Source organism: Ipomoea nil, unplaced genomic scaffold (assembly GCF_001879475.1).
Source record: "Ipomoea nil cultivar Tokyo-kokei standard unplaced genomic scaffold, Asagao_1.1 scaffold2165, whole genome shotgun sequence".
NCBI lineage: Eukaryota > Viridiplantae > Streptophyta > Magnoliopsida > Solanales > Convolvulaceae > Ipomoea > Ipomoea nil.
In genome coordinates this window covers 623936-639624 of record NW_017618593.1, presented here as the reverse complement: position 1 = coordinate 639624, position 15689 = coordinate 623936, and the positions used below count along the sequence as shown (strand labels likewise).

General features: G+C 43.7%; 1 protein-coding gene and 1 long non-coding RNA gene across 2 annotated transcripts; one reads left to right on the top strand and one right to left on the bottom strand.

Moving 5' to 3' along the window:
* Nucleotides 1-358: 358 nt before the first annotated feature.
* On the bottom strand, nucleotides 359-12721 carry LOC109149974. The gene is made up of 3 exons (XR_002049058.1): nucleotides 12536-12721; nucleotides 4182-4188; nucleotides 359-368 (listed from the first exon to the last, which is right to left on the bottom strand). It is a non-coding gene; the product is annotated as an uncharacterized LOC109149974 (long non-coding RNA).
* A 319-nt stretch (nucleotides 12722-13040) lies between these two features.
* LOC109149921 lies at nucleotides 13041-15432 on the top strand. Its single transcript, XM_019297912.1, has 2 exons — nucleotides 13041-13434; nucleotides 15005-15432. Exons 1-2 carry the CDS (start codon nucleotides 13041-13043, stop codon nucleotides 15430-15432), a joined length of 822 nt encoding a protein of 273 aa, XP_019153457.1.
* The last annotated feature ends 257 nt before the right edge of the window (nucleotides 15433-15689 follow it).

The following is a 15689-nucleotide window of genomic DNA, read 5'->3' as shown; positions in this document are numbered from 1 at the left end:
TGTGTGGGAAGCACCATTCGCTAGGGCTTCGACGTGGCAGAGTACCTGCCTCACAGACCCAGATTTGAAAGAAAGAAGAGAAAAGATAATCATGAGATATGATAGAAGTCCTCCGCAGAAAAGTATTATTATTATTATCGAGAGTATGAGTATACATATATATATATATATATATATATATATATATATATATATATATATATATATATATATATATATATATATTATTGCATCTATTATATGGATTTTCATTATTGCATAGTATATGCCTTGTGATGAGTACATGAGTAGGAAAGTATGTTATAATGTTTGTGAGTACTAGTATGATAGTATGTTCCTACTTGACACTTGAATCTCTTGCGTATTATCTATCTTAGAAGAATGTTGATATTGCATTTGTTGATGAGTATACTTGCTTATATGTATATAGTATCCTTACTTAGGATTTATTGTTGGATTGCCTTATTGCCTATGTGTATACTCGTTGTATTTGAATGTCAACCGTTTTCCAAATTCTATATATATATTTATGTTACAGGGTTGAGTGGCTTTATACTTAGCATTTTTATGCTAACGGGTTTATTTTCCTATGCGTTTTTATAACCCCTTTTAGGTGGACTTTGTGAAACCCCGTAATCCAGATTCTATTTAGGGATTAATTAAGTAATTAATCCTAATCCAATTGGTAATTTAATTCCTTAAATTCCTGAAAATTTAATAGTCGGGGACTAGTAATTGACTAGTCAACCCAAGTCAAGATGTTGTACCTTAAGCTTTGTGAATAGTTGTAACACCCCGTGTTACGAGTCCTAAAACCAATTAGTTAATTAATCAATAGCCCAAGAGAAAGAATAAATTATAATGATTAATTAGGGAAAAAGGCCCACCATAGCCCGTGGGCCCTCATATATAAACCCAACCCCTAAACCCAATCCTTAGTTCCAAAAGGAATAGAATTAGCAAGCCTGTAATATTAGTTCCTAATTAGGACTCCTAAATATATAAATAGGGGACTTAAGAGGCACCTAGAACCTCCCCACAAGAATAACGCCCCACCACCCCAAAAGAGCTCCAAGAATCCCCGTAGAAGAAATCAAGAAAGCAAGAAAGCTTAAAGAAAGACCCTTCATAGCCAAGAAATTAATTAAGGCTAAGAGGTAACCCATGTCTCAACAAAACCTATTTTCATAGTTATAATTCCCCCTTAGGGTTTCCCCATATTATTGCATATTGGCAAGTTATGATGATTATTATTGGTAATTGATGTGATGATCCCATGGGGGATCTTGATAATCTTGATATTGGGAGATTCTTGATGATTATATGGAGTTCTTGATGATTATGTGTTGTTCTTGATAATTGTGTGATGCTCTTGATGTTTATGTGTTATTCTTACCGAATCTTGCAATTAGAAGACGAACCGTATTCTTGTTGATATAAAAGTGATTAGAACCCTAGGTTGTATCGTATGATCTTATTCTTGGATTATCGGGTGGGGAAATCGCATGTTTGGGTGTTGATTATATTTAGAAAAGCATGATAGGTTATGTGCCGTTTGTTTCTTGTATTCGATTCGTTAATTGTCTACGTGTTGTCGTTAATTGCGTTGTAAAGTGTCTAAGCATGGTTTCGGGTTCCACAACGGTTCCCGGGGCGTAAAGTGTGTGAAAAGAGTCAGTGGGGGGTAGGTGGGGGGTAGGGGACCCGCCACCTACCCACGGCCGTGAATTGCGATCGACCCCTCCGTGTTGCGATACGGGGCAGGGTGCTGCGGGGCCGTGTCAGAGCTATATGCGCTGACCCTCATGTATGGGCATGCGACTGGTCCTGTGGCGCCAACAAAGTGTGTTATGTGTTGTGACATGGACGAGTCGTGATTACGAGTGTCTTGGGGGATGTGACTATGGGATTTAAATTGGAGATTGTTCATGTTGGGTTATGATCATTGTTTATGCTTTGCCTTATCTGCCTTATCTGTTGTGAACTGCATATGCTCGTTATAACTGTTGCTTGTGTCTGGCCTTGTCTGTCGAGTCATTCCCGGTTTTTAAAGCTAGAGTTCGTAGGATATATCTTCATGCTCAAAATGGTTTTCGTATATCTATATATATCTCTATATGTATTGTATTTCAACGCGTTGGAGTGGGTTACCAGCATCTCTCGCTGAACAGATATATTTGGCTTTCAGGTACAGAAGATTAAGTCACTGGAGTGCGCTAGAACTTAGAAATAGATAGTTTCCCTTTTTGGCCTGCGTGCCACATTTACGTATTTACGCTTTGAGGATATTAGTTAGTTAGCCTGTGCACTTGGGTTCTCTAGCCCAGGTGTGGCAAAGCACCCCGAACGCTTGTATTTATATCTTGGGATTTAATAAGATTCTACCTTTATTATAAGTTTTAAATGTCTTGAAAATCTGGGGTGTTACAGTTGGTATCAAAGCCTAAGTTTGACCCTAGGAAAAGACTCTTAAAGACCGGACCTTAGGACATTAGGCTTGAACTCCAGGTACTTAGGAACATAGGTCTTAGGGATCTTAGGACGCACGGTGAGATTGAGAAACCTACACATCACCTCCCCTCACTTCATCCCTCTCTAATATAAAGAAACTCTCCTCCGCTTATTACATCAAGGTGAAAACACAAAATAATATCAACCTTTAACCACCAGGATGGCACCCAAGAAGAAACAGACAGGAACACCGGGACGCCCTACTCAGGAATTCCTGACCCAGAATCTACAACGTCTGGCCCAAATCACCCAGGCACTAAGTACTGTCATTCCCCAACCTCTACCAACAAACGAGAACTTGGAGATCCACCACCAAGTCTCGGCACCAACCACCCACCTTCTCGGGAGACGAAGACCCCACGACCCTCGAAGAATGGATTGAGACCTTTGACAGGGTATTCAGGGCAACCCAATGCCCCGAACACCACCAAGTCGGGATAGCCTCCTTCTACTTCAGACACGAGGCCGACATCTGGTGGGCACATGAGGGACCTACGTACGAACAAGACCCCAGATTCAACTGGGAAGGCCTAAAAACACGGTTACGAGAACAGTTCTACCCCAACCACCTGAAAGCCGCCACATGCGAGGAATTCCTCCATCTAAGACAAGGGGCAGCCCCAGTCTCAGAATACTACCAATGATTCTGCCAACTGACTCGCCTCACCCCCGAACTAGTATCCACCGAGGGGATCAAAGTCATGAAATTCTTAGCAGGCCTTAACCCCGAACACCAGAGGGCCTTGGCCGCCCAAGAACCAAAGACCCTCGGAGAAGCCTACGCCAAGGCATGCCAACTACAACAGGTAACGAACCCGCCCCAAGGGACGCAACTGGGGTATAAAAGGAAGCCCGAAAGAAGTCACCCAATTCCCACCAAAGAGCCTAAGAACCCCAAAACCACCTCACTTGACCAGGCCATCACGCTGACTGCCCGGGGAAGGATCCTTACCCTAAGCAAAGCCAGGAACGGAGAAAGCAACATAGTCTCCGGAACTTTCCTAGTGCACGCCACCCCAGCCACCATACTATTTGACTCGGGGGCTACCAACTCATTTATAGCAACCAAGTTCGCCGCCCAGCTCGGCCTTAACGCCAGCACCAAAGTCCGACTCCAAGTCAAGGTGGCCTCGGGCGAGATCATAAAATGTGATCGCATGTACGAGCATGTAATGATCACCATTCAAGGAGTGGAATTTCCCAGCAACCTAATCCAGTTCCAACTAGATGGGATGCAAGTAATCTTGGGCATGGACTGGCTAGGAAAATTCCAAGCGCAAATCCTGTGCGGAGAGCAGAAAGTGGTCCTACGAGGACCAAACGGTAAGAGGGTGTCATACCGCGATACCCGCCAGGATCCGGAGATCAAACTTGTAAACATGATGAAAATTAAGAAGTATCTGGGCCAAGGAAACGAGGCCTTCTTATACTCAGTCGAAGACCTCAACGCCAAAATACTCGAACCACGAGCCATCCTAGTGGTAAACGAGTTCACCGACGTCTTCCCAGACGAAATTCCCGGGGCACCCCGGCCAGAGAGGTCGAGTTCACCATAGACCTCATACCGGGCGCCGCCCCAATCTCTAAACCACCCTACAGACTAGCACCAAAGGAAATGAAGGAACTGAAAACGCAACTCCAAGAACTGCTAGATAAGGGTTACATCCGACCCAGCACCTCCCCATGGGGAGCACCGGTACTATTCGTTAAGAAAAAGGATGGAAGCATGCGCCTGTGCATCGACTACAGGGAACTCAACCAAGTTACAATAAAGAATAGGTACCCCCTTCCCCGAATAGATGACTTATTCGACCAACTTAAAGGGGCAGGGGTATTCTCAAAGATCGACCTAAGATCCGGGTATCATCAAATCCAAGTGGCCAAACCGGACATCCAGAAAACGGCCTTCCGGACACGTTACGGCCACTACGAGTTTACCGTGATGCCCTTCGGCCTCACTAACGCGCCCGCCATATTCATGGACCTCATGAATCGAGTATTCCGACCTCACCTGGATGACTTCGTCATTGTGTTCATTGACGACATCCTAGTCTACTCCCGAAACAAAGAAGAACATGAGAAACACCTTCGCATATCATTGCAAACCCTCAGAGAAAACCAACTTTACGCTAAATTCTCCAAGTGCGAATTCTGGCAAGACAGCGTAGCCTTCTTGGGCCACGTGATAACCAAAGAGGGGATCAGGGTGGACCCCGCTAAGATTCGCGCCATTAGAGAATGGACCACGCCGAGCTCACTCTCGGAAGTCCGAAGCTTCCTGGGCCTGGCAGGTTATTACAGGAGGTTTGTACCCGACTTCACCAAGATAGCCCAACCCCTCATTAAGCTCATGAAAAAGGAAACCCCCTTCCGATGGGACAGCGACTGCACCTCAGCCTTCCAAGAATTAAAGGACAAGCTAACCACGGCACCCGTACTAGCCATCCCCTCCAGAACGGAAGGATTCGAGGTCTACAGTGACGCATCCAAGAAAGGGTTGGGATGCGTGCTGATGCAAAAGGGAAAGGTAATAGCGTACGCATCCAGGCAACTCAAAACCCACGAAGAGAATTACCCCATCCATGACCTCGAACTAGCTGCTATCATATTCGCACTAAAAATCTGGAGGCACTACCTGTATGGGGTACAATGCAAAATCTACACCGACCATAAAAGCTAAAAGTACATCTTCACCCAAAAGGACCTAAACATGAGACAACGAAGGTGGCTAGAACTCATAAAAGACTACGACCTAGACATCCAATACCACGAGGGAAAAGCCAACGTCGTTGCGGACGCCCTAAGCCAAAAGATGAACCATTCCCTCAACACCACGTGGGTCCTACCGGACCAACTGTACAGGGACTTCCAAAAACTACACTTAGAAATAATAGAGCAAGGACAAACCCGCCCCAATGCCTACCTACTCAACACGCAAGCCATACCCGCCCTCTTCGAGGAAATCAAGGCAGGGCAACATCAGGACCCGGAACTAGATAAGATTCGCCACGACCTAACCAAAGGGAAGGAAGGCCCCTTCGAAGCACGCCCGGACGGCAGTCTCCGTTACAAAGGAAGGTGGTGTGTACCCTCAACGCACCCTCACTTGAAACAACGGATCTTGGAGGATGGGCACAACTCCCCGTACTCAGTTCACCCAGGAGGTGACAAGTTATACCAAGACGTAAGGAGGATGTTTTGGTGGCCAAGCATGAAGAAGGAAATCGCGGACTTCGTGGCCAGGTGCCTAAATTGCCAAAAAGTAAAAGCTGAACGATGCAAGCCCAAGGGGCTCGTACAACCCCTTGAAATACCACAAGGAAAATGGGATTCCATATCCATGGACTTCGTCGGAGGGTTACCCCCAACGAGAACCGGCAAGGACAAAATCTGGGTCATAGTGGATCGGCTGACCAAAACAGCACAATTCATTGCCATGAAGGAAACATGGACAATGACGCAACTAGCCCAAGCCTACATAAACCAGGTAGTGAAATACCACGGAGTCCCCCGAAACATTGTGTCCGATAGAGATTCCAGGTTCCTCTCGCAATTCTGGAAATCGCTACAATCGGCGCTGGGGACGCAACTAAAACTAAGCACAGCCTTTCACCCCACCACAGACGGCCAAACCGAGAGAACCATCCAAACCCTCGAGGACATGCTAAGAGCCTGCACGCTAGACTTCCAAGGGACATGGGAGGAGCACCTAGACCTCATCGAGTTCTCATATAACAACAGCTACCACGCGAGCATTCGCATGGCACCCTACGAAGCACTATATGGTCAGAAATGTAGAACCCCCTTATGTTGGGAAGATATGGTCAACCCGGTAACACTGGGCCCCCAATACCTCCAAGACACCATAGCTAAAGTCAAACACATCCAGGAAAGGATGAAGGCCGCCCAAGACCGCCAGAAGTCTTACGCCGACCTAAAGCGGAAACAAGCCGAATTCAACCTCGGGGACAAGGTCTGGCTAAGGATCTCTCCCACACAAGGAGTAATGAGGTTCGGAAGAAAAGGAAAACTCAGCCCCCGATTCATCGGCCCTTACGAAGTCGTAGAGAAAATCGGGGATTTGGCCTACCGCCTCGCCTTACCCATCGAACTAGAACGGGTACACAACGTGTTCCACGTATCTCAGCTAAAGAAATACATACACGACCCAAGCCACGTACTCCAACCCGAGGTCGTAGACCTCGACGAGTCACTAGTATACGAAGAGAAACCCGTAAGAATCCTGGACACCAAGACAAGAAACACCCGGAACCGAGCCATAGAAATGGTGAAAGTCCTCTGGACCAACCACGGGACCGAGGAAGCAACATGGGAACTTAAGGACACAATGAAGGAGCGGTATCCCGAGCTTTTTACACCAGGTAACTAAAAGAAAACCTTTCACCAAGGGCCAAGCTTCAGGGACGAAGCTTCCTGTTAAGGGGGGGAGAGTGTAACACCCCGTGTTACGAGTTCTAAAACCACTTAGTTAATTAATCAATAGCCGAAGAGAAAGAATAAATTATAATGATTAATTAGGGAAAAAGGCCCACCATAGCCCGTGGGCCCTCATATATAAACCCAACCCCTAAACCCAATCCTTAGTTCCAAAAGGAATAGAATTAGCAAGCCTATAATATTAGTTCCTAATTAGGACTCCTAAATATATAAATAGGGGACTTAAGAGGCACCTAGAACCTCCCCACAAGAATAACGCCCCACCACCCCAAAAGAGCTCCAAGAATCCCCGTAGAAGAAATCAAGAAAGCAAGAAAGCTTAAAGAAAGACCCTTCATAGCCAAGGAATTAATTAAGGCTAAGAGGTAACCCATGTCTCAACAAAACCTATTTTCATAGTTATAATTCCCCCTTAGGGTTTCCCCATATTATTGCATATTGGCAAGTTATGATGATTATTATTGGTAATTGATGTGATGATCCCATGGGGGATCTTGATAATCTTGATATTGGGAGATTCTTGATGATTATATGGAGTTCTTGATGATTATGTGTTGTTCTTGATAATTGTGTGATGCTCTTGATGTTTATGTGTTATTCTTACCGAATCTTGCAATTAGAAGACGAACCGTATTCTTGTTGATATAAAAGTGATTAGAACCCTAGGTTGTATCGTATGATCTTATTCTTGGATTATCGGGTGGGGAAATCGCATGTTTGGGTGTTGATTATATTTAGAAAAGCATGATAGGTTATGTGCCGTTCGTTTATTGTATTCGATTCGTTAATTGTCTACGTGTTGTCGTTAATTGCGTTGTAAAGTGTCTAAGCATGGTTTCGGGTTCCACAACGGTTCCCGGGGCGTAAAGTGTGTGAAAAGAGTCAGTGGGGGGTAGGTGGGGGGTAGGGGACCCGCCACCTACCCACGGCCGTGAAACACCGCCCGGCAGCGGGTGGCCGGCGGGCGGGCAGCTGCCCGCCGGCGACCCGCTGCCCGGAACAGTAAAGTCCGGCGGGTGGCCCCCCACCCACCGGCTACCCGCTGGAAATTATCCCACCTTGGGATCCCGGCTTCCCCGTTTGATGTTCCCCCGTTCCCCGTGGTGTCCCAACGGACTCCGTTTATCGTGCCTATGTCTAGTTTGATGTTTCGGGTACCGTTCGTAGGTTTATGAGTCTAATATATTGCATGCTAGTTGAATTGGTACCCCGTTGACCTAGGTGGTAGAAGTATGAATCCCTTAGGACTATTCTTAGTATGTGATGGATCACGCATAGGTTTTGTTATACGTTTTCTCCCCCTTCCTAATGTGTAATGTGGGTTGCATGTGCTTGCTATGTGTTATGTGTGTGTGTTACCCCAATTCGGTTTCGATCGGATTGGTTATCCTAAACTGCGGTTCAGAAGCTGGCTGCGGTCAGATTGATATTCTTGGGCTGCGGTCCACCGTTTGGTTGCGATCAAACGTTTCTATACGAGCTGCGGTTCGTCCTTTTTCCTGGCTGCGGTCAGATGACATTCTCTTGGGCTGCGGTCCACTGTTTGGTTGCGATCAAACACTATGATGAGCTGTGGTTCATCGGTCGATTGCGATCGACCCCTCCGTGTTGCGATACGGGGCAGGGTGTTGCGGGGCCGTGTCAGAGCTATATGCGCTGACCCTCATGTATGGGCATGCGATTGGGTGGCGCCAACAAAGTGTGTTATGTGTTGTGACATGGACAAGTCGTGATTACGAGTGTCTTGGGGGATGTGACTATGGGATTTATATTGGGGATTGTTCATGTTGGGTTATGATCATTGTTTATGCTTTGCCTTATCTGCCTTATCTGTTGTGAACTGCATATGCTCGTTATAACTGTTGCTTGTGTCTGGCCTTATCTGTCGAGTCATTCCTGGTTTTTAAAGCTAGAGTTCGTAGGATATATCTTCATGCTCAAAATGGTTTTCGTATATCTATATATATCTCTATATGTATTGTATTTCAACGCGTTGGAGTGGGTTACCAGCATCTCTCGCTGAACAGATATATTTGGCTTTCAGGTACAGAAGATTAAGTCACTGGAGTGCGCTAGAACTTAGAAATAGATAGTTTCCCTTTTTGGCCTGCGTGCCACATTTACGTATTTACACTTTGAGGATATTAGTTAGTTAGCCTGTGCACTTGGGTTCTCTAGCCCAGGTGTGGCATAGCACCCCGAACGCTTGTATTTATATCTTGGGATTTAATAAGATTCTACCTTTATTATAAGTTTTAAATGTCTTGAAAATCTGGGGTGTTACAATAGTTCCCTTGTTCAGTTTTTCCCTTACACTTTCTCATCTTAGTAAGGGCAAAGAAGACCTTATGATTGTATTCCAAGCTAACCTAGAACATATCTTTCATTTCTATCCTTACACTTTCAAAGCAAAAAGCTATTCCTTCTCTCTAAAAACCTAGCTAGCTTTCTCTCCAAGCCAAATTTAGACTTTCCAAGATCTTCAAAGTTTGTCTCCAAGATTCCACCTTTCCTACCTTTGAGCATCTAGGAGGGTAAGATCTATGTTCCTTTTGTGTTTTTAGTGTTTTCTAATGTGTCTTTTCTTAAAGATGAAATCTTTATGATCTTTTGGTGTGTTTTTGAAGTGGGTGTGGAAGGTGAACCTTGTTAGGGGCTTTGAGAAGTGTTAAGTGAAGGTTTTTGTCTACAAGAGGTAACCCATGCTCTACAAAATCTATTTTGCTTACCTATATGATGATTTAATGGATTCTACATATGATTTTGCTATGAAATGTGAGTGTTTATGCATTGTCTTGTGAAAATGCATATCTAGAGCTTGTTATTAGGGTTCATGTATGCCATTGCTTGGCAATTCCTTTGATTCAAGTCATTTTGTTGTATTTGGTGAGATTTGGCATGTTTTGGACTTGAATTTGAGCTTGGAGTTAATTTTGGTACAGGAGTTGTACCCGCGGGCGGAACGGTGGGTAGGCGTCCACCCACCGCCCCACCCGCGAGGTACGTGGTGTGTGGGAGTGTGTTCCCGTGGGCGGAACCACGGGTGGGGGTCCACCCGTGGCCCCACCCGCGGGGGACAAATGTGGCTTGTGCGAGGATTTGTTCCCCGTGATTCTTTTGACTCGGTATTTGGTCTTTTGACTTCCCGATGTTCTTTTGTGGAACTATTTGAGTGCCTTCTTGATGTTTCGTATGTCTAGAACTATATGGTAGGATTCCGTGTAGGTTTTGGTGTCTTGAATCGTGCTAAGTGTTCAACCTTGTGATTCGTTGAACCATGATGAGTCTAGTGTGTTCTTCGGAACGATGTTTGGTTTACCCGTTTGATAAGCATGCTAGTTCGGTGTTTAAATGCTAGCGTGTGTGGTTTGTTCTTTCCTATTGTGGATGATGACTTATGTTGATCATCGTTGTTGTCGAATTGTGATCCTTTCCTTGTTGAGTATGGTTTCATATCTTCGTTGTGATTCGTTGATTTATTCCTATTGTGGTGTGGTGTGTGTGGCTGTACCTGGATTGCACGATTAATGGTATGGGACATTAGTCACTAAGGTACGGCAGTGGTCCTCGTGGTGGCCATGACGCGATTATGGAGTTTGTGACCTGAGTGATGGGTTCACGTTTCTTGGGAGGCAAGTGTTGCTGTGTGTGTGATCGGTACCCTCGTGTACTATGAAATCGATGGTCATGTTGGAGATTGTCGGAGTGGGAACGACGGTCCTCGGAGGAATAAGGTTGGACTTGGTGTACAGGGGTCCTGGAGGTAAAGGTTGGAACTAGACATAAGGTTGGGGGTAGCCATAAGGTTGGAACCGGGCATAAGGAAGGCATATCAATTCGTGATGGGTGATGTCACGAAGGCAAGTGTTGTCGTTGTGTAATTCTCTATTCGTGACGAGTGATGTCGTGAAGGCATGTGTTGCCATTGTGTGTCTCTTATTCTCTTGTGCTATGCATGTCGGGTGTTATTCTACTGAGCGATGGTAGAATACATCTTGAGCCGTTCTTGTGTGTCGTTGTACTTCTTGTGGTCTTGGGATGTGTTCCCTTGTCTTCGTTGTGAGTGTATTGAGTTTTGTGATTGACTTCTACTCTCGGCTTTGAACTTATATATACTATATTCCGTTTCGCAAATGATTTTGTATATATAAACTATCTACGTATGATATTTCACATGTATTGGTGGGTTACCAGCATCATTCGCTGACTGGGCGTTGTCCCATATATTTATGTGTTTCTTTCAGGTTCCGAGTAGAGGAGAACACGGTCTAGTGGTGAATAGCATAGATCCCTCTGACCTTGTAGTTGTTTTGGCCTGTGTGCCTATGTTGGACTTTAGACTTCTTGTTGTTTGACCTTGTCCTATGTAGACAGATTATGTTGATGTTGTTTACGCCTATGCGTTCACCATAGCGTGGACGTGGCATAACACTCTATGTTTTCCATCTATCTCATATCTAGACTTCCGCTGTGTATGCTCTTTATGGTTAGATTATCTGCATGATTAAGTTTTAAATTGGTATGGAAATCGGGGGTGTTACAGACTTAATGCATGACAAGAGCGCACATTTATAGTAGTAGTGTGTAGCTCTAGGACTTAATAGATGCTAGCCTTAGTTATCCTTCCTATCTTTTGGTGATTATTGTAGACCCTGATATCGCTAAACTACTTCCTTTTGATTGGTGCGTACACACTGGGGTTCGTATGCTCCTTGATGATGATGTTTTGAGCTATGACTCTGTTATGATTGTAGACTTAGCCTGTGCAGTTACTCAAGGGTGGGTAACTGTGGTGGTAACACTCTCTAGTATGTTGACCTTTGGATTTTTATATATCCTAGTTTATATTTATTTTCTTTGCTTTTATCTTTTAGACTGCTTTAATCTTGGCTCTAAAGTTTAGAAAAAATGGGGTGTTACAGTGCTGAATTGTGTTCCCTTCTCAAACACTTAGCCACCCCTAGTCTCCTACCCTGGTCAGTCATGGGGGATTTCAATGACATCTTGAACTCAAACGAGAAGCGTGGAGGCAACCCGCAACCAATGAGACTCATAGTTGGTTTCCGTGAAGCGGTCGAAACTAGCAGGTTAAAGGATTTCAACTTTGATGCTACCAATTCACTTGGGAGCGTTCAAAAGGCACCCCTCTTGGAGGCAAAACTTGACAGGATTTTGGTGACAGCCACATGGTGTGACCTATTCCCTAATGCTAAAGCTTCATCGATCACCACTGCCAAAGGTGACCACATGCCTCTTCATCTTCAAATTCTCCCACCAGTAATTCCTAACCATAGAGCTAGTTTCCGTTTCGAGAACTTGCTGCTCAGCACACTGTAGAGAGATTATGCTTCAGACTTGGTCTTCTACGTATGGTCAAAATCTAATTAGTAGAGTTGGGAGATGCAGCAAGGCCATTTGGATTTGGGGAAAATAGTTCACTAGAAATTTCCAACGTCGGCTTGACTACTGAAGCAAGAAAATGGTCACATTGAAACACAGACGAGACCAATCTAGAATTTCTCGATTTAAATAAACACAGTCATAGTACCTACGGTTCCTTCAACACCAAAACAACTATTGGAGGCAACGAGCTAAGCAGTTCTGGTTACGTGATGGTGATACAAATTCTAGCTTCTTCCACAAAGTTATTAGACGAAAACAACAAGCAAACTGTATCATGAAACTCAAAAATAATGAAGGAACTTGGATTGAAAGAGTCACCCAACTGGACTCCTTAATTACATCATATTATCATGATCTCTTCAGTTCTAATGTGGGTAATATGAATTATGTGATTGATTGCATTACTCCTATTATCACTGTTATTGAAAATACAACTCTGTGCAAAAATGTTACTCTCAAGAAGTTAAAGCTGCCCTATTTGACATGAAACTTGAAAAATCCCCTGGCCCCGATGGTTTAAACCCGGGATTTTACCAACACTTTTGGGACATTCTTGATAAAGATCTCCTAGAATTATGCTCGGACTTCTTCAAAATGGGGCACCTTCCACCTAACCTCAATTCAACAGATATTGTGCTCATACCCAAAAAAAATCCAAACCTGAGTGTATGAATGACCTTAGGTCGATTGCTCTATGCAACACATTGTACAAGTTGCTTTCAAAGATTCTTGCAAACCGTATTAAGTCTCTCCTCACTTCTATTGTGTCTGAATCCCAATCCGCTTTAGTCCCGGGCCGCTTGATCTCAGATAATATCATGTTAGCCTATGAAATCAACCATTATCTGAAAAGGAAAAACCAAGGAAAGTTGGGATTTGTGGGAGTGAAATTGGGCATGAGTAAAGCTTTTGATAAGGTTAATTGGGGTTTCCTTCTTGCAGCTTTATCCAACCTGGGCTTCTCGAGTCACATTGTCAACATGATTCGCCAAATGATCTGCACAGTCAACTATAATATCCTGTTGGAAGGAGGAGTTATTGGTTTTGTTACTCCCAAAAGAGGTCTGAGACAAGGAGATCCCCTATCACCATATTATTTATCCTTGTCCTTGAAATCTTCCACCTAATGCTTCAAAATGCACAAAGAAATGGTTCCCTCCACGGCATTACAATTGCTAGAGGAGCTCCCACTATCACTAACCTATTCTTTGCCGATGACTATTACATTTTTTTTAGAGCCATCAACTCTGAAGCCACAGTCCTAAAAAATACCATTGAATACTTTGCCAATTCTTCGGGTCAAATTGTGAACTTCAACAAATCAACCCTCACCTTCAGTAAAAATACCACTGTGATGGCTAAGAATGATTTTTGCAATATAATGGGCATGAGAGATGGCACTTTGAATGCAAATTACCTTGGTCTCCCTTCACTAATTGAGAGGAACAAACGTGAAATCCTTGGGTTTATCAAATTACCTTGGTCTCCCTTCTAAAGAATGTTATTCAGGCCATCCCTTCCTTTGCGATGAGTGTTTTCCTCCTTCCAATTGAAATGGGTAAGGACATTGAAAAGATCATGAACAACTTTTGGTGGGGTGGCGTTGGTGAAAATCACAAGGGTATAAGATGGAAAGGCTGGGATAAATTAAGTATCTCTAAACATTGGGGTGGTATGGGCTTTAGAAAGATACGGGAATTTAATCTTGCTATGCTGGAAAAACAAGCTTGGCGCCTTATTGATCACTCGAGCTCCCTTCTTTCCAGAACATATAAGGCTAAATATTATCCTAACTGCACTTTTTTGGAAGCTCAACTTGGTAGCAATCCTTCTTTCGTTTGGCGTAGCATTCATGAAGTTCAACCTATTCGTCAAAGCGGTTTTAGGTGGAGAGTGGGGAATGGTGAGTCAATTAGAATTTGGACTGATCATTGGCTCCCAAATAAACACCATCCTTACATTCAATCTCCAATCTCTACTGATTTTGGTGATTCCAAAGTTGCTGCCCTTATTCATCCAGTAGGTTCTTCATGGAATATTCCCCTCATCACTTCCCTTTTCAATCAAGAAGACAGGAACCTTATCACAAACATCCCTCTATCTAACACAAGGCTCAACGATAAAATTATTTGGATGGAAGATGAGAAAGGAAAATACACGGTTCGAAGCTGCTACAAACCCCTCAAAGATGATCTTGATTCCAATTAGGCACCATTCTGGACTAGGTTCTAGATTTTTAATCTCCCTCCCAAGATAAAAACATTTTTCTGGCAGCTTTGCTCTTCATCCCTCCTCACATGTGATAGACTGAGAGCAAAACATGTTGACATTCCGTGAGTCTGCCAATTATGCAATATTGATGAAGAATCTTATTTTCACATATTTGTTCAATGCCCCTTCGTGAGAAGCTGCTGGGATATGTTTGGTGGTGTCGACTATGTTTCTAGCAACAATCTTCTTCACTGGCTTGAGTCTATTTTCACTACAAAGAATGATAATGATATTTGTGGCATAATCTCTACTTGTTGGAAAATTTGGGAGGCCAGAAATGATGAAGTCTAGAATCACAAAACTGTCACTGCCTCTTATGTTTGTCAATCTGCAAATATTTTCTTAAATGAATGGTCTTTAGCTAACCTGAATGCTTATGCTGATACAATGATTACAAATGTGGTTACTACCTGGAAAAAACCTCCTACTGGTATGCTTAAAATCAATGTTGACGCGGCATTGGACACTAACAACAAGAAAATGGGATTTGGTTATGTCATTCGGGACTCTACCGGTCATTTTCTTTCTGCCAGATGTCTCCCTTGGCCAAGTATTTTCATACCAAACGAAGCAAAGGCGATTGGCGAACGCGAAGCATTGACATGGATCAAAGATTCTCACCTTGATAACATCCAAGTTGAGAGTGACTACCTTGAGCATGTTAATGGCATCATACATGGACATAATACTTTCTCTTCTTTTGATCTCATTATTGATGATATTAAAGAAATAGTTAGGGGTTTTGATAACATTAGCTTTTTGTTTGTTAAACGGTCCGCGAACATGTAAGACTTTCCCGTATAATATATATTATATATTATGGGTCTTACTTATGTGGTGCAAGTGGACTAGGCCCATTAAGTAATTAGTTGGACTAGACATTTAGGTTTAAGTCTTATTCCACCAATGTGCCTATATAAAGCTTGTATTGATGGGATACAAGATACATGATTCATTATGGTACTCATGCTGCTCAGAAAATACCAGTACACCATCTAGGGTTCTGAGTCAAGTATGGGACAAAACGGCTAACCCTATTCTGCAGA